At 36.8% G+C, this 19,514-nt stretch overlaps 2 protein-coding genes across 3 annotated transcripts; both read right to left on the reverse strand.

The window, feature by feature from the left end:
- Window positions 1–1,824: 1,824 nt before the first annotated feature.
- Window positions 1,825–6,701, reverse strand: LOC131541341 (uncharacterized). 2 transcript variants are annotated; one of them, XM_058777024.1, is made up of 5 exons: window positions 6,390–6,701; window positions 5,189–5,233; window positions 3,109–3,281; window positions 2,968–3,032; window positions 1,825–2,586 (listed from the first exon to the last, which is right to left on the reverse strand). In XM_058777024.1, exons 1-5 carry the CDS (start codon window positions 6,595–6,597, stop codon window positions 2,436–2,438), a joined length of 642 nt encoding a protein of 213 aa, XP_058633007.1. In that variant the 5' UTR covers window positions 6,598–6,701; the 3' UTR covers window positions 1,825–2,435. The 2 variants fall into 2 exon arrangements, with proteins under 2 accessions (XP_058633007.1, XP_058633008.1); XM_058777025.1 differs by having other exon boundaries at window positions 1,825–3,032.
- On the reverse strand, window positions 6,599–8,613 carry LOC131540803 (sporozoite surface protein 2-like). Its single transcript, XM_058776063.1, has 7 exons — window positions 8,421–8,613; window positions 8,219–8,299; window positions 7,868–7,969; window positions 7,718–7,776; window positions 7,545–7,617; window positions 6,693–7,040; window positions 6,599–6,606 (listed from the first exon to the last, which is right to left on the reverse strand). Exons 1-7 carry the CDS (start codon window positions 8,482–8,484, stop codon window positions 6,599–6,601), a joined length of 735 nt encoding a protein of 244 aa, XP_058632046.1. The 5' UTR covers window positions 8,485–8,613.
- Between the last annotated feature and the right edge of the window lie 10,901 nt (window positions 8,614–19,514).

Consider the following 19,514-nt stretch of genomic DNA (forward strand, 5'->3'; position numbering starts at 1 on the left):
AAAAAAATCTGATTATGTAACTCACGTTACTTGTAATGCATGACCCCCAACACTGGTCATGGTCCCTTCCCTTGCCCTTGTGTATTCCTACTATTGGTTCCTTTGTTCATTGTGTCATGTTCTGATTAGTCATTGTCCTGTCATGTGACTCTCAGTTCTGTTTGCTCATTGGTTGATTCTTGTCATGTGACCTGTATTGTTTGCTATAAGTAACCATCATATTGCCATTGTTTCTTGTTGTGTATTCATCTTGTAACCTGCTATTGGTGAGTCTAGTCTGTTCATGCCAAGTCAAGTCTGTTCAAGTCAAGTCAAGTCAAGTCAAGCCAAGCCTTTTGGATTAGCTTTCATGTCTATGTTGTAAATAAACTGCATGTGGGTTCTCACTACGCTTGCCTCCAGTGGACTCAACGTTAGGGTTAGGGCTATTTCTGTTACAAATAGAGATGGGCAGATGAAGCCTTGTGAAGCTTTTGAGGCTTTTTCCTGATTGTACCAAAAAAGATTCAAAGCTTCAAAGCCTCAAAGCCAGCTGCAATTATAGCAGCCACTTTCAAATGATTCACACATTTTGTCTATTCCAGTTTCAACATAAAATAAATACTCCGGCAATAGCAGCTGTGTCTTCATTCGACACTCATCCAAATTATCCGTCATTGACGGAATGTTTTTAGCTGTGATGGAAAAATCTGAGGGCCGTCTGTCACTTTGACAGATTACACTGAGGGTATGATCTATTGTAATTTGTATCTGTAATTCCCACCCCTGTCCAGTTGGTGGCGAGTGCGCTCCAGTGTGGCAGCAGAGCACAGGATCATCAGTCTCCAGAACATAAGCTGTGTTCGACTTGAAGCGGCGCTGCGCAGAATGATCAGTGTATGACATCAAAGTACCGCGAAAGCCATTCGAAAGCATAAGGATTCATCTGCTCTCTTATCGCTCTTGCGGTAATTTGATCTCATACACTGATCATTCTGCACAGCACCGCTTCAAATCGAACATACCTATAAATACATCTGTCACGAGTCTTTGCGCACATGCGAGTACACACTAGTAAAGCGAAAGAGATGACCCGTTCATTGCCGCTTGATCTGAGGTGTCTACAGCGATCTATAACTCCACATTAAAGAGCGTCAAAACAGTAATTATTGCTTGAATTTCCTAATAAAATGGACATAATTTGAAATCTGAGACTTTGTTTCATATCAAAAGTAACAAAGCACAAAGCTTAGCCTAGTGTGAATTATGGGAGGCACAATCACTGATGTGGGTGCACTATACTGTGCATTCATCAAATGAAAACAGCATCGATTGGGATTTTTTAATAAAAATAATAATCTATTAAAATAAAGAAATCGTGTTTTTTTTTTTGGGGGGTTTAACGCAGCCCTAGCATATTTTGTTGTTTTTAGTGGCCTCCGCTGTCACTGCGGGGTGTGTGTTGAACATGAAAAGTGACGCACAGTCTGCTTGTCCTCTGCATTCATTATTAAAAAATTAAAACATGTAAAAAAAGCAATTAAATGTGTTATTATAATTAAAATATGAAAATTAAAATGACCGGTAATTATGACAGATTTTTTACGACCCTGTCAGTCAAAATGACGGACAATGTTAAAGTCTAACTCCACCTCTGCATTGTCCACACATGAAAGTGTTACTATGTTACAATGAAGCAGGGAGGAAACACCAAATATTTTGTGTCTCTTTAAAATGAATGAAGCTGTGCAAAAGATTTGAATCAGTCACCTTGCATCAGGTGTTTCAATATGCTTGTTTGAGATGCGCCTCGCCTCGCCTGAAATGTAGGCGAGAGTAGGCGGCTGCAGTGAGGGGAGGAGTGAAATAAGCACAGTCAAGATGGACAGTTCTGCCCTCTCGAAGTGGAACAGATACCTTCGAGATCAAAGGCGGATATTGCGTTATTTAATAATAATTAATAATAATTCCTTACATTTATATAGTGCTTTTCTATGCACTCAAAGCACTTTACATTTTGAGGGTGGGGGATTTACACTCACCTGATGTGTTGCTAATAAACATAATTTCAGTTCTGTTGATTTTATATGAAAATAAATATGAACAAGACACTCAAGTGCCTGCTATTTAATTCTATATGAAAGGTGTATTTATCATTAATTTTTACTTGAATACAAACATGCATTTTAGATTTTTATAGAAATATGACAATCATCACATATGTCACACATAGATCACACTGTCATAGTGTTTGGGAACATTCATGCATCATTTAAATACATAATCACTTGAAACCAGGTAAAAAAATAAAAATAAAACATTTTTAGAAGAGAATTCAATTATTTTAAAGAGGTTTTTATGGTCCTATAACTAAATTAAAAGATAAAACGAACAAGAATTTGCACCCATTTCATGAATGAAAAGTAAAAAAAAAAAAAAAAAAGATTAAAAGTGTGCTAGATTAGTAAAAAAAAACAAAAAAAAAACAGCATATGCCCCAAATTACCTTGAATTAAATTATACAAAGGTGTGGCTTTAAATGGCTTTTTTTCAAGCTGGCCACCACCCCTCATGTTCAACTTGGCCATTAAAGCATTGGACATCACTCTGTGAAAAAAAAAAAAAAAAAAAGATTACTTAACCTTAGAAAAAATATCCAAATAAGGTCAATAAATCACAATTAACAGTATAGTGCATCATAGCAGTTGCATGCAATGTTAAAACAAACTTTCAAAACTACTCATCGATCATGTAACAAGTGCTTTGGTGACAAGTAATGAATGTCGTTCATGGTTTACACTGAAATCATGTTTTGATTTCTTGTTTTCAGTCTGGCTGACTGTTTGAGCCAGTACGGACTTATTAAAACTTCAGAAAAAGTGATGCGTGACAGATTACATTCAAGTAATATAAATGGCTAGGTTAATTATGGTTGGTTATCATTATGGTTATGCCGCAATACAAAAGTCAACAATTCAAGAAAAATACCTGTTCATTACTTTGTTCACACAGTCTCTTATTGTAGACCCACCGATTCTGGACAGTTGCTGGACCTAAATGTGATAATTGAAATAACGCTAGAAAAAGATAGATGGATATATATATATACATATTTATGTCATAACTTACGCAGATCAACCGATTATCAACATCTTGAATTTTATCTTCAAAGATTTTTAGGTCACTCTCAGATTCCATTTTTTTTATAGTTGCGGTAGACCTGCCAGGGTCAAGAATGCCGGATACTTTCTGAAGTTGATCTTTTAAATCAAACAACATAGAAAACACCTTCCTTTGAAATTCTGAAAGAAAATTGTATTAGATTAATACGTACACACATCTAGACACATTTTATACGACGGCGTTTTAGTGCCACCTTAATAAATAAAAAAAATCTAAGATTACGAGATTAAAGTCGAAATGTTACGAGAATAAAGTCGAAACACTACGAGAATAAAGTCGAAACATTACGAGAATAAAGTCGAAACACTACGAGAATAAAGTCGAAATATTACGAAATTAAAGTCGAAATGTTTTGAGAATAAAGATTATATAGTTATAATATTTTGAGATAGGCTATTCTAGCCTTTTGTTCATGCAAATAGCCCGGATTTAGAGCACCGGGAGATAGTCCAAATCTCAGTTTTCAAAATCTGTCAGTTTTATAGCGAAATACAAACAATATGTAGGCTATATTGCAATAATGTGTTTGTTAAGCGGCATGTGAGTCAATCATCTTTCAGATTACAATAACAAACGACGAGACATTTTCATTATACACATAAAAAAAAAACCCTACACATAAAAAAAAAAAAACAAACAAAAAAACTCTTTCTCCTTATTTATTCCTTCCCTTGCTAGCTTGTACTTATTTAAACAATGCCTGAGACTTGGTGTTACAAGCACTTCGTTTGTCGGATTGCCTCTTCAAGATGAATCGCTTTATGTATTCCCCAAATTGTAAGTCGCTTTGGATAAAAGCGTCTGCAAAATGACTAAATGTAATTATAAATTAGGCTAAACTTTTTTTTTTATGCCTTATGATGTTCCTTCAATTTATATCTTGCTATAAACTTGAAATAAAGAGCAAAAACACATTTATAATTTGTATTTCGTTATAAAACTGGCAGAATTTGAAAGCTGAGCTGTGTGTAAAAGCAACAAAGCACAAAATTGTTATGATTACTGGTATCATATAATGAATGGAAGACGTTAAATATTATGTCCTCATTTACAGTATACCATGAATAAAACAGTTTGTGAATAGGCACTTAACGTTTACAGCAGAAAAGACAACAATATAACATATGTTTAATTTATAGAGTCCACTTCAACCTTTAGAACGTTTTATTGCTGTTTAATTAAACAGGCTATGTGAGGAACGAAAGTTTGGGACGTTTTTGCGGAGTAGGTGGAATTTTCACAATAATTTAATGAATTTATTCACATAAATACAGCGATCTGTCATGCAACATTAAAGAGCTTGAAAATCACATTATTGTAAGACACATAATTTGTGTTTCGTTATAAAACTGATTTTGAAAGCTGAGACTTTGTTTTATATTAAAAGCACTAAAAGCACAAAGCTTAAGCTATTGCTATTGTATGGCTGACGCACTACAAATAATGAATGCAATGGAAAGCATTAAATATTATTTCCAAGCATACTGTCCCCGCGAGTATGACACATGATATGATTTCTGCTAATAATCCCACATAGCTATATTTGTAGTGTAAAAAAGGGTTAAATAAGAGAGCTAGAGCTGATGTTAAGATAAACAGTTGTTCCTGTTCAGTCTGTTAATAAATATCATATTCTTGATATTAAGCTGTTCCCGCGAGTCCTTAAAATTGACATCCCAGTAAGATGATGCGGCCGCTCGGACACAACAATATTCAAATCAATTCCGGTGGCCTGCAACTTCTCCCGGTGCTCTCAACGCGGGCTATTTGCATGCGCGATATAGGCTATACTCTCAAAATATTATAACTTTAATTTATACGATTTAAATGATCGAAACATTTCGACTTTATTCTCGAAACATTTCGACTTTATTCTCGTAATCTTACATTTTTTTTTTATTTATTAAGGTGGCACTAAAACGCCGTCGTACATTTTATGATGTAAAAAAAAAAAAAAAAATCATGGGAGCTTAATGCATTTTATGTAGCTGGCCAGTGTTTTAAAACCACCACATTTATTTCTTACTTGTGGTTGACATGGGGTACGCATTCTTTGAGGGTCTGGTGCCACCTATTTAAAAAAAAAAAAAAAAGTTAATTAAATTGTGATAGGACAACCCCATGGCTGAAACAGTCCATTAAATGATGTTTTATTAACAAAGTTCGGGAGGAGCACGTCAGATACTTAGCCTAATTAGACACAAGTGGTACGCCATCAAGCTAATCAACACACAGGTATAAATGCAGCTGACATACCTCCTTTCGTTTGACGGCTAATCAGCATCCCTCCACCACCCCTTCTCCACCATTATCACTAAAGTTCTCAACACAGTAGGGGGGGGTACTCTGGGTTCGGGCAATTCCCGAGCTCGGAGCCCTTCCCCAGGACAGCACGCCAACAACGTATTACCATACTCGCCAAATACGCATTACGTTACTCGTGCTAAATATATGTAAGTGTGAACTCGTGAACATATATCTAACTTCTGTGCTCACTCCTCGATGCAGCTGTCAAGAGGCAAAACAACATTATGAAATCCTGTTACTAAATTTACATGCTGATTTAATGCTCAAGAAACACATTATCATTATAAATGTTGAAAATAGTTTTGTACAATTTATTTTTCCGGATTATTTAATGAATAGAAAGTTTAAAAGAACAGCTTTTATCTGAAATATAAAGCTTTTGCAACATTTAAAATCTGTATACTGTCAATTGATCAATTTAATGCATCCTTGCTAATAAATATTAGTCTACATTTCTTTAATCTCTTTCCCCAAAAAGATTCTTACCAACCCAAAACTTAATGTTTCTAATGTTACAAACACTATACATTTCAGATAAATACTTCTCTTTTTAACTTATTAATCAAAGAATCCTATTTAAAAAAAAATATATTTGTTGAGCATCAAACCATCATATCAGAATGATTTGTGAAACTGAAGACTGGTGTAATGTTAATAAATTCAACTTTGTTCACTGTAATAAATTACATTTTAAAATATGGTAAATTAGAAAACAGTTATTAACATGTAAAATAATATTTCTAAATATTACAGCTTATTTGTATTTGAATAAAAAAGTAGTCTTTGTGATCAGAAGAAACTTCTTTCAAAAACAATCAAATTAATAAATTTTCCAAACTTCAGACTAATAGTGTATATTAGGCTGTTGTCACTAAGGTAGAATGTGTTTAAAATAAGATGTGACTAAAGTTCTCACATACAGTGGGCCGTTCGACGGTGCTCGGGCGTGCTGGAGTGCCGGGGCGTCCTAGGGTGCTCGGCCATCCTACGGTGCAGGGCCGTTCTCGGGTGCTGGGGCGTGCTAAGGTGCAGGGCCATCCTAGGGTGCTGGGGTGTGCTAAGGTGCTTGGCCGTCCTACGGTGCTGGGGCGTCCTAGGGTGCTGGGGCGTGCTAAGGTACAGGGCCATCCTAGGGTGCTGGGGTGTGCTAAGGTGCTTGGCCGTCCTACGGTGCTGGGGCGTCCTAGGGTGCTGGGGCGTGCTAAGGTGCTTGGCCGTCCTACGGTGCTGGGGCGTCCTAGGGTGCTGGGGCGTGCTAAGGTACAGGGCCATCCTAGGGTGCTGGGGTGTGCTAAGGTGCTTGGCCGCCCCACGGTGCTGGGGCGTCCTAGGGTGCTGGGGCGTGCTAAGGTGCTTGGCCGTCCTACGGTGCTGGGGCGTCCTAGGGTGCTGGGGCGTGCTAAGGTGCTGGGGCGTCCTAGGGTGCTGGGCCGTCCTAGGGTGCTGGGGCGTGCTAAGGTGCTGGGGCGTCCTAGGGTGCTGGGGCGTGCTAAGATGCTGGGGCGTCCTAGGGTGCTGGGGCATCCTAAGATGCTGGGGCATCAATCCAGAATTTGGGACTTGAGACAATACTATATAGACATTAAAACAAAAGGTGTGAAAAATAATAAGTTATTTAAGGTAAGAAAGGACACATTAAAGAATGAACAAACCATAACTGTACGATTAACAAAAAAAGTCCTCTTTAGGTGGATGACATCAAAGAAGAAAACAATACTTTCGGCTCTCCCAGACGGCCTGGTGGACGATTCATCAATTCCCTTTCTGAAAGATGGCTGTTATGTGACCTCTTTAGACAAATTGCACCTAGCATGTAATTTCATTAGGTACAATAAACATAAAAACACGCACAATAAATATGTTTACGAGTGAATTTTATAGTAATAAATCAAAGTTATGGGATATGAAGTTGACATTCAGGCAAAACACCTTTGACTCATGGAATACATTTTTTCCTCTAAATGAGAACAATCTTTGATACCGATGTTTACAGTCATATATAAAAGTCCTTTTTGAAAGCACAATTCTTTGTCGTAGTATTAGGCAAAAAAAGGTAAAAAAAAAAAAAAACTTACAACTTAATGTAGGGTACACAAAGTCAGGGGTCGGGCACGTCTCATCCAAGTGTGTTGGACACAAAACTTGATCTTTAGAACAAACAAGGACATTTGACAAATTAGGTAATTAACAAATGTGTAGACTGTTTAAGCCATATCTACACAATTTATATCTACAGTTTACCATACCTTTTTTTTTTATTGCTTGAAGAATGTGCTTTATCTTCATTAGTTTTGTGTTGACCTTCAACTGTAAATAAAATTATATTGTAATTAATGATAATTAATTACAAATAACAAATCCAAAATGTTTAAGTGTATTTACAAACATGGGCATTTACCTGGCTTGGGTTTTGGATTGTTATATTTTGGTGGAGGAACTGGGTAGGACACAGTCCTTTTATCAGTTTGCTTATTTTTATTTGGATTAGGTTCTACTTTTCCTTTGTACAAAACAAAAGCAAAGTAAGTTAATCCAACACTTATGATGAGCTTTTAGTACAGAACAGTATTTCAGTATGTAACATTTTAGATATGCAATGATTAATCAATCAAATCATTGTAATTCCATGCTAAAAAACTTCTTCCTCTGAAAGCCCTCATTTTGAAGGGCTACAATTAAAATTCTACAAAGAGAATATTTGTGATTAGGCTAAAGACGCACAATAACATGATAAAAGTTGGTAACTCACGTTTTTTGACTGCCAGGAGACTTTGACTGAGCTGTGTTGACTCAATGTCAGTCACGTCACTGTCATTGTCAAGGTCAAAATCTAAAATAAATAAAACAGAAATAAATTTGTAACAGTTTCAGGTTCACATATGAAAAACAGTCAAGACTGCATTAACAAATTGTAATTTAAATCCGTTTTAAAACACCAAATAATAATGTACCATTAACAAAGTCACAGAAGACTTTCCTCTTTCTAGTTCTTTTTTCTTTCCCCCGATTGTCCATTACCTAAAAGATAAAACAACAGGACAGAGTTTAACTTTCAGGACACTAAAACCTGTCCATTTATTCCAACAGTTGGAAAGCAATTGGACAATTTTGAATATAACATGCTAGTAATTGTATATACAAAAGAATGTTGATTGAACTACACCCAAGTCAAATCATGCTGACCACCGTTAACCACAAGATTAAAACCATCAGGTGGATTTAATGTTATTGCTAATTAGTGTGTTTGTTACTTCAATAAGGTTTGAAAAAGCACCTGTGTAAATATTATATATATATAAATATACATAAAAAATGATTACCAAGTCTTGTTATTCTTGTTGGTGCAGCAGAGGGAATATAGCATAACCTTGTTTGTAAGGAAGACACACAGCCTTTTTGTAGATGCTTTCTCTGTTTGTCAGTATTCGCTTTGCCATTGACAAGTCACTGCTGACAAACATTATGTTGAAGAGCTTTGAATTGCATGGCTTTTCAAAGACACTTTCACAGTCAGTTTCCCTAAACACATCCATCCTTAGTGTTCCATCGTTTCGTTTCTCCTGGATAAATCCCACTGTATTATCCATCAGGAACACACAGTTGTCCGGCATCTTTGCTGTTAGCTTGCTTGTACTTCAGGATTGTCTGGCAGGTCTTTCAGTACATTGTCTTTCAGCAAGTCTTTTTGTGACTTGCACTAGCGGTTGTTTGCCACTTCTCACCATTTTTTTGATAACCTGTAAGTGGTTCTCAAACGGAAAACATGAAATATTGTTCAAAGAGCTGTGAAAGTTTGCAGCATAATCTGCTAAGTGTTTGATGGAATGAATGTTGTATGTTGGAAAGGTGGGTCCATAAAAATCCACAGAGCTATCCACAAAGTGCTCCAGAATGTTGTGCGCGTATCCTAGATAAGACTCTCTCTTCTCATCTGCTTCATCCAAAAGAATGCTCATACCAACACTCAGACAAAGAAAGTGGTGATACTGGTCATTAGGAAGAACATCCTTCAAGATTAATGGTCCTGTGTAGAGCATGAACTGACGTAGCTCAGTAGCTTTCCACCTATCCAATTCTTCCATGCTTCTTGGCTGCCTTGCAAACTCTGCAGGCAAAGCTCGTTTCAACTGAGTAATGTTCATTTGTACTTGCTCTCTCTGAGCTTTACTCAGCCGACAGATAACTGGCCCACGCCACAAGTATGTCAGCAGCCTTTTTGTGGCTCCAAGACATACTAGGTGCATGTAGTCAAGTGGGAACTGTTTTACACACAAAATACCAGCTCTGACAAGAGGTGACATTTGTTTTTGATGGTCAGGGTATCCAACTCGGTTGAATACCTCATCTGTTCTTCCTTCAGAAGGACCCTTTGTCAAGTAAACTACCCTATTTTCAATCATTTGAGCTACTGCAACACATCGCTCACATCCATGCAGACTATTGTGACTTTTTATACTTTTTAGAAATGACCGGGCTTGTGCATCACAGATGATTGCCTTCACTGTAACTGTGTGAACCAAATTCTGGAAAGAAACTCCATTTTGGATGAGCGGTTGCAACTCCTCCAAGAAATCTTGTAAAAACTCCTCAACAGGGTCAGGCTTGCTGGATCCATAATACAGAGCTACAACAAATGGCTGAAAGTTCGGAATTTGACCAAGAATGGGCCAGAAACACATTTTGCTCGATTTAAACAATGGCACGCCATCTACGTTAAAGGACAGTTCAACTTGTCCTGGCTGTGTCTTTTTTTAAATGTGTTCAAGAAGGTAACGCTCAATACCATAATAAATATACTGTCCATTGCATTTATTTTGAACTGGCACTCCTTGTGGAGTATCAAGAAGGCTTCTAGCATCTTTGGGAAGTCTATGCCCATGGCGCCTGAGCACACAAAGAAGCTCATTTAGTGCCTTGTGGGTTTGATTTGTAGCAGTAGCCCAATTAGCCAAGTCTTCGTGGAGAGAAGGAGTTTCATCAGTTGAATGTGAAGTCTCATCCAACTGCTCAGAATCTGTTTCAGTAGATTCTGTCTCATAATTATGTTCTTCATCGGTATCACCCCTAATGGACACTGCTACTGTGCTTTTGGAAGAACTACAGCCCTCCATAGTAGGTAAATCGTCATATGTTGATCCCTCCGCCAGTGTACTACCCTCCCCACCAAGGCTGGCTCCACTGACCCCTCGGATTCAGAGCTGCTACCACATTCCACTGAGGCATCAACCCTTGCCCTTCGTCGTCTCCACTTCTTTTGTATTCGGAGGACATGTTTAGCAATTCTAAAATTACAAAATATTTTTAACGCATTTACTGACAACATACATGTCCAAATCCAGCTAAACATTTAATTTTAATTAAAATATGAATACATTTTATTTGTAACGCACTTTACATTAGCAATCTCAAAGTGCTACAGAGCACATAGGAAAACAATTTAAGATACAATTCAAATTCAGATAATTTACTTTCTGAAATAAACTTTTCAAAGACTACATTAATAGTTAAAGTAATAACTTTGACTGTATCATTTAACATACTTTATACTACATTATACTGTTGTATAAGTTCAAAGTAACTTTAGCCTACTAACGTTAGCTAATTTTAGCCACATTCAGTACATTTGTTGACACTGTGGGCATCATTTTATTTTGGTTCATTCATGTCAAACAAGTAAAACTCAAGCACGTTAATCTGATAATACAAAATGTGCTTACCCAACAGTAGATTTTAATAATCTCGAATCGCAATACGACGCAAACTCCTCTCCTCGTGGTTGGTCAATGATAAAGTTCCGGGTTCGGTCATTGATTCCGGTCCTCCGCCAGAACCAGAAGGCGTTAACATCTCGTGAGATAATATATCCTATCGCGAGATCTTTTGTTACTACATCTTGGAAGGAGTTTCATCAGTTGAATGTGAAGTCTCATCCAACTGCTCAGAATCTGTTTCAGTAGATTCTGTCTCATAATTATGTTCTTCATCGGTATCACCCCTAATGGACACTGCTACTGTGCTTTTGGAAGAACTACAGCCCTCCATAGTAGGTAAATCGTCATATGTTGATCCCTCCGCCAGTGTACTACCCTCCCCACCAAGGCTGGCTCCACTGACCCCTCGGATTCAGAGCTGCTACCACATTCCACTGAGGCATCAACCCTTGCCCTTCGTCGTCTCCACTTCTTTTTGTATTCGGAGGACATGTTTAGCAATTCTAAAATTACAAAATATTTTTAACGCATTTACTGACAACATACATGTCCAAATCCAGCTAAACATTTAATTTTAATTAAAATATGAATACATTTTATTTGTAACGCACTTTACATTAGCAATCTCAAAGTGCTACAGAGCACATAGGAAAACAATTTAAGATACAATTCAAATTCAGATAATTTACTTTCTGAAATAAACTTTTCAAAGACTACATTAATAGTTAAAGTAATAACTTTGACTGTATCATTTAACATACTTTATACTACATTATACTGTTGTATAAATTCAAAGTAACTTTTAGCCTACTAACGTTAGCTAATTTTAGCCACATTCAGTACATTTGTTGACACTGTGGGCATCATTTTATTTTGGTTCATTCATGTCAAACAAGTAAAACTCAAAGATTCATTCACTGCCCACTTTTAATAGGAAACATTATGTTTGGAATATTATTAGATGAGAAATGAAATTAATTTGTAATTAATGTAATGTTGATTTAGAACAATTTTTTATTCAGAAATGTAGATATATGAAGATGAAACCTTGTTTTTCTTTTTTTAAAGAGATTTTATTTGTAACGCACTTTACATTAGCAATCTCAAAGTGCTACAGAGCACATAGGAAAACAATTTAAGATACAATTCAAATTCAGATAATTTACTTTCTGAAATAAACTTTTCAAAGACTACATTAATAGTTAAAGTAATAACTTTGACTGTATCATTTAACATACTTTATACTACATTATACTGTTGTATAAGTTCAAAGTAACTTTAGCCTACTAACGTTAGCTAATTTTAGCCACATTCAGTACATTTGTTGACACTGTGGGCATCATTTTATTTTGGTTCATTCATGTCAAACAAGTAAAACTCAAAGATTCATTCACTGCCCACTTTTAATAGGAAACATTATGTTTGGAATATTATTAGATGAGAAATGAAATTAATTTGTAATTAATGTAATGTTGATTTAGAACAATTTTTTATTCATAAATGTAGATATATGAAGATGAAACCTTGTTTTTCTTTTTTTAAAGAGATTTTATTTGTAATTTATTTCCATTGTTGGAATGTATGAAAAGTAAGGCACATAAATTGTTTCAAATAGTAAGAGATTTTGATCTCTTAGAAGAGTGATTAATCTCTTATTTATTATATTTTTTTTCTATAGCCTACCTAATTTTTTTCTTTCATCATTATTTATTAATTTAACTGATGTGCCTTGCGCAGTTATCTGTACCAATGCCATTATAGATGTATTTTCAGTTTTTTTTTTTTTTATGTTGTTCAATAAAAATAAATAAAAAGTGCTCCAACTTAGACATAATGGTGACCGGATATATTTATGTTTTACATGTATATGCATTCCATAAAAAAACAACAACGAATACAGTTACAACAGGTTGAAATAATGACTAAAATGCAGTGGCTTTGAAATCAATTAACCACACTGACTGGGCACTTTGTACTTATAATTTATTTAAACAAGATAAAGTAAATATATTTGTGTAAAATTGTGTATTTCATAAAGATGATTCATGTTTTTAATGTTTTCCTTGACTAGACGTGTAAAGGACGTCAGTGGACGACAATTTACAGCCTTGACTATAGACGTGTAAAGGACGTCAGTGGACGTATTCACACAACTTCTTAAAACTTGGCGAATTTAATTAATTATTGCAGTATTAACCATGCAAGGATTAAGCACAGCTTTATCACAATTGATTTCATAGAGGGTCATGATGGACTATAAATGCACGTGTAAAAGACGTCGCCATGGTGACGTCCTCTCTCACCCGAAACACAACATGGTATATATTGAACTACACGTAGCTAAAAGTCAAAATAACAATTATACATGCAACCCCAGATAACTGTAGACATGCACAAATGTATCTGAATGCATTTTTAGGAAATGTTCTGTGTTACATATTTTTACCGATTTATGCCGTCATACCGCGACTATTTTTGGCCAGGGACACGACGTTGCCGTCGGACCAATGTTTGCTGGGAAGATGTTGTACGTGCGGCAGGTCCACTCTCGGTGTAGTTGCGTGCATTTACCTTCGGCCCGAGCTGGTTTTGTCTCCGGCGGCCGCTGCTAGAATGAAAGCCGCCTGAGAGAAAGATTTGGCGGTTAATTCTGAGGAGATTCGGCGGGCACAGTTCTCAAGAGGAATACTTCAGCTGCAAAAAGGTAAGTTAAGTTATTTAATGATCAATCTAGTGTTGTTTGATGTTTAAATGCCACGAAGAGTATAGTTTTTAGATGTTTTCTGTTAGGTTTGCGATGATAACATACGTAGAGTCAGGAAAATCATTCGGTTCCGGAGAATTCAGTTCCCCTGTTTCCCCCTCACAGCGCATGCGCAACTTCAGCAGTGTTGCCGATTTGCGTAGAGAGACGGCTATGGTTTTGAGTAGCAATTGACCATATGCACAGAGCTCTATTTAGAACTTCCGGATAAAGATAAGCCAGCTCGTAATCTTCCGGTGAAGCTCATTTTATATGTGCTATATATAGGTAGAGACTCTCACAGAAACATCTCCTGCCTCATTCTTATCAGAAACTGAGAAACAAAATAATTGCAACATTGTAAATAATGATTGTGGAATTAACATACAGACAAATAAACACTATCATAACTGTTTAGGCAGTTAGGTTAATCTCTTAAACGACGTAATGGTATTCTCGATTAATCAATTTCTTACCTTCAAAGCCATGAACACATTTTTAAAATATTATAAATATATAAATATATAAAATACATAAAAATTATTACCAAGTCTTGTTATTCTTGTTGGTGCAGCAGAGGAATATAGCATAACCTTGTTTGTAAGGAAGACACACAGCCTTTTGTAGATGCTTTCTCTGTTTGTCAGTATTCGCTTTGCCATTGACAAGTCACTGCTGACAAACATTATGTTGAAGAGCTTTGAATTGCATGGCTTTTCAAAGACACTTTCACAGTCAGTTTCCCTAAACACATCCATCCTTAGTGTTCCATCGTTGCTTTCTCCTGGATAAATCCCACTGTATTATCCATCAGGAACACACAGTTGTCCGGCATCTTTGCTGTTAGCTTGCTTGTACTTCGGGATTGTCTGGCAGGTCTTTCAGTACATTGTCTTTCAGCAAGTCTTTTTGTGACTTGCACTAGCGGTTGTTTGCCACTTCTCACCATTTTTTTGATAACCTGTAAGTGGTTCTCAAACGGAAAACATGAAATATTGTTCAAAGAGCTGTGAAAGTTTGCAGCATAATCTGCTAAGTGTTTGATGGAATGAATGTTGTATGTTGGAAAGGTGGGTCCATAAAATCCACAGAGCTATCCACAAAGTGCTCCAGAATGTTGTGCGCGTATCCTAGATAAGACTCTCTCTTCTCATCTGCTTCATCCAAAAGAATGCTCATACCAACACTCAGACAAAGAAAGTGGTGATACTGGTCATTAGGAAGAACACTAAGGCATCAACCCTTGCCCTTCGTCGTCTCCACTTCTTTTTGTATTCGGAGGACATGTTTAGCAATTCTAAAATTACAAAATATTTTTAACGCATTTACTGACAACATACATGTCCAAATCCAGCTAAACATTTAATTTTAATTAAAATATGAATACATTTTATTTGTAATTTATTTCCATTGTTGGAATGTATGAAAAGTAAGGCACATAAATTGTTTCAAATAGTAAGAGATTTTGATCTCTTAGAAGAGTGATTAATCTCTTATTTATTATATTTTTTCTATAGCCTACCTAATTTTTTCTTTCATCATTATTTATTTATTAATTTAACTGATGTGCCTTGCGCAGTTATCTGTACCAATGCCATTATAGATGTATTTTCAGTTTTTTTTTTTTTTATGTTGTTCAATAAAAATAAATAAAAAGTGCTCCAACTTAGACATAATGGTGACCGGACATATTTATGTTTTACATGTATATGCATTCCATAAAAACAACAACGAATACAGTTACAACAGGTTGAAATAATGACTAAAATGCAGTGGCTTTGAAATCAATTAACCACACTGACTGGGCACTTTGTACTTATAATTTATTTAAACAAGATAAAGTAAATATATTTGTGTAAAATTGTGTATTTCATAAAGATGATTCATGTTTTAATGTTTTCCTTGACTAGACGTGTAAAGGACGTCAGTGGACGTATTCACACAACTTCTTAAAACTTGGCGAATTTAATTAATTATTGCAGTATTAACCATGCAAGGATTAAGCACAGCTTTATCACAATTGATTTCATAGAGGGTCATGATGGACTATAAATGCACGTGTAAAAGACGTCGCCATGGTGACGTCCTCTCTCACCGAAACACAACATGGTATATATTGAACTACACGTAGCTAAAAGTCAAAATAACAATTATACATGCAACCCCAGATAACTGTAGACATGCACAAATGTATCTGAATGCATTTTTAGGAAATGTTCTGTGTTACATATTTTTACCGATTTATGCCGTCATACCGCGACTATTTTTGGCCAGGGACACGACGTTGCCGTCGGACCAATGTTTGCTGGGAAGATGTTGTACGTGCGGCAGGTCCACTCTCGGTGTAGTTGCGTGCATTTACCTTCGGCCCGAGCTGGTTTTGTCTCCGGCGGCCGCTGCTAGAATGAAAGCCGCCTGAGAGAAAGATTTGGCGGTTAATTCTGAGGAGATTCGGCGGGCACAGTTCTCAAGAGGAATACTTCAGCTGCAAAAAGGTAAGTTAAGTTATTTAATGATCAATCTAGTGTTGTTTGATGTTTAAATGCCACGAAGAGTATAGTTTTTAGATGTTTTCTGTTAGGTTTGCGATGATAACATACAGTCGTGGCCAAAAGTTTTGAGAACTACATAAATATTAGTTTTCACAAAGTTTGCTGCTAAACTGCTTTTAGATATTTGTTTCAGTTGTTTCTGTGATGTACTGAAATATAATTACAAGCACTTCATACGTTTCAAAGGCTTTTATCAACAATTACATGACATTTATACAAAGAGTCAGTATTTGCAGTGTTGGCCGTTCTTATTCAGGACCTCTGCAATTCGACTGGGCATGCTCTCAATCAACTTCTGGGCCAAATCCTGACTGATAGCAACCCATTCTTTCTTAATCACTTCTTGGAGTTTGTCAGAATTAGTGGGTTTTTGTTTGTCCACCCGCCTCTTGAGGATTGACCACAAGTTCTCAATGGGATTAAGATCTGGGGAGTTTCCAGGCCATGGACCCAAAATTTCAACGTTCTGGTCCCCGAGCCACTTAGTTATCACTTTTGCCTTATGGCACGGTGCTCCATCGTGCTGGAAAATGCATTGTTCTTCACCAAACTGTTGTTGGATTGTTGGAAGAAGTTGCTGTTGGAGGGTGTTTTGGTACCATTCTTTATTCATGGCTGTGTTTTTGGGCAGCATTTTGAGTGAGCCCACTCCCTTGGATGAGAAGCAACCCCACACATGAATGGTCTCAGGATGCTTTACTGTTGGCATGACACAGGACTGATGGTAGCGCTCACCTTTTCTTCTCCTGACAAGCCTTTTTCCAGATGCCCCAAACAATCGGAAAGGGGCTTCATCGGAGAATATGACTTTGCCCCAGTCCTCAGCAGTCCATTCACGATACTTTCTGCAGAAGATCAATCTGTCCCTGATGTTTTTTTTGGAGAGAAGTGGCTTCTTTGCTGCCCTTCCTGACACCAGGCCATCTTCCAAAAGTCTTCGCCTCACTGTGCGTGCAGATGCTCTCACACCTGCCTGCTGCCATTCCTGAGCAAGCTCTGCACTGGTGGCACTCCGATCCCACAGCTGAATCCTCTTTAGGAGACGATTCTGGCACTTGCTGGACTTTCTTGGACGCCCTGAAGCCTTCTTTACAAGAATTGAACCTCTTTCCTTGAAGTTGCTGATGATCCAATAAATTGTTGATTTAGGTGCAATCTTAGTAGCCACAATATCCTTGCCTGTGAAGCCATTTTTATGCAACGCAATGATGGCTGCATGCGTTTCTTTGCAGGTCACCATGGTTAACAATGGAAGAACAAAGATTTCAAGCATCACCCTCCTTTTAACATGTCAAGTCTGCCATTCTAACCCAATCAGCCTGACATAATGATCTCCAGCCTTGTGCTCGTCAACATTCTCACCTGAGTTAACAAGACGATTACTGAAATGATCTCAGCAGGTCCTTTAATGACAGCAATGAAATGCAGTGGAAAGCTTTTTTTGGGATTAGGTTAATTTTCATGGCAAAGAAGGACTATGCAATTCATCTGATCACTCTTCATAACATTCTGGAGTATATGCAAATTGCTATTATAAAAACTTAAGCAGCAACTTTTCCAATTTCCAATATTTATGTAATTCTCAAAACTTTTGGCCACGACTGTAGAGTCAGGAAAATCATTCGGTTCCGGAGAATTCAGTTCCCCTGTTTCCCCCTCACAGCGCATGCGCAACTTCAGCAGTGTTGCCGATTTGCGTAGAGAGACGGCTATGGTTTTGAGTAGCAATTGACCATATGCACAGAGCTCTATTTAGAACTTCCGGATAAAGATAAGCCAGCTCGTAATCTTCCGGTGAAGCTCATTTTATATGTGCTATATATAGGTAGAGACTCTCACAGAAACATCTCCTGCCTCATTCTTATCAGAAACTGAGAAACAAAATAATTGCAACATTGTAAATAATGATTGTGGAATTAACATACAGACAAATAAACACTATCATAACTGTTTAGGCAGTTAGGTTAATCTCTTAAACGACGTTAATGGTATTCTCGATTAATCAATTTCTTACCTTCAAAGCCATGAACACATTTTTAAAATCTTATAAAATTTTAAGCCATTTAATGTTTCTCAACTCTGTGTGGTAAAATTCCCATTATTAAAGGTTCCGTTTTCATTCATGAAGACAACATGAAGAAACATACTAAAAACGTGTCTCGGCGAAAAACAGACTTTTTAAGATGAAAATGAAATTACCGTTATAACCAAGAGATGGCAGTATAGGATCACTCATTGGCTGCAGCTGCCATTTCAACTTAGTTTTTCACGTCTTTTGATTTATTATAAAATAAATATTATAACAAATTTAGTACTTTGTCGCACTGAAGTATAAAGTAGGCTATAGCAAGTGCAGGAAGTCACAAATTCACAGTCAAATACAAATTAAATAAGTTGGTATAACAAATAAATAATGCATTCAGTATTTTGAAATGTTTAGATTTAATTTAAATAACTAGGCTACATCGTTTAAGTTTTATCCAACACAGACCTGTACTTTTGTTAGTCTGAATTTAGTCTGAATCACTTAATGCTCAGCTTTATTTTGACATCGGCTCGTCAGGTGATTCATTCCGTTGCCGCTGTCAAACATAACAATTACTCGCGGCATGATTTAACGGATTCCCTCGTGTAAGTTTAACATTCGCATTTTGTCATTCCTGAAACGGAATATGTGGAAGTTTGGTCATCTTAGACAAACAAAACTTTTCTCCTAAATGTGAATGGATTATGTAGAGAAACCGAGTAAAGGACGCTGTTCTTACGGCACAGTACACTTGACCGGAAATGACTGAGCTGGCTTATCTACAACCAGGAAGTAACTGTGCATAAGGTCAATTGGGCAAGTTTTGTTGTGAAAACCTGGCAACCCTGATTCAGTACGAAAATCATGAAGTCATGATTTCGCCCAGGCGGAGAGAGTGCTTTTGCTGTCTTTTCGCAAGCAAGCACAAGGTTCATTTCACCATGTGCATTAGACAAGTTGTGATTAAATACATGTATTAATGCATATAATGTCATGTTCAATCAGTCAGATTT

This window comes from Onychostoma macrolepis, chromosome 05, assembly GCF_012432095.1.
Source record: "Onychostoma macrolepis isolate SWU-2019 chromosome 05, ASM1243209v1, whole genome shotgun sequence".
Classification (NCBI taxonomy): domain Eukaryota; kingdom Metazoa; phylum Chordata; class Actinopteri; order Cypriniformes; family Cyprinidae; genus Onychostoma; species Onychostoma macrolepis.

What these genes read in the sequence shown, in the direction of transcription:
- LOC131540803 (XM_058776063.1), bottom strand. Translation starts at nt 8,484, where the DNA reads ATGGACAATCGGGGGAAAGAAAAAAGAACTAGAAAGAGGAAAGTCTTC. An exon ending in CAATCCAAAACCCAAGCCAG is followed by an intron (nt 7,777 to 7,867) that starts GTAAATGCCCAT and finishes TTTTATTTACAG; the next exon opens with TTGAAGGTCAACACAAAACT. An exon ending in TGTGTACCCTACATTAAGTT is followed by an intron (nt 7,041 to 7,544) that starts GTAAGTTTTTTT and finishes ATGTCTATATAG; the next exon opens with TATTGTCTCAAGTCCCAAAT.
- LOC131541341 (XM_058777024.1), bottom strand. Translation starts at nt 6,597, where the DNA reads ATGGCCCTGTACCTTAGCACGCCCCAGCACCCTAGGACGCCCCAGCAC. An exon ending in GCACCGTCGAACGGCCCACT is followed by an intron (nt 5,234 to 6,389) that starts GTATGTGAGAAC and finishes TTTTTTAAATAG; the next exon opens with GTGGCACCAGACCCTCAAAG. An exon ending in GTACCCCATGTCAACCACAA is followed by an intron (nt 3,282 to 5,188) that starts GTAAGAAATAAA and finishes ATTTTCTTTCAG; the next exon opens with AATTTCAAAGGAAGGTGTTT.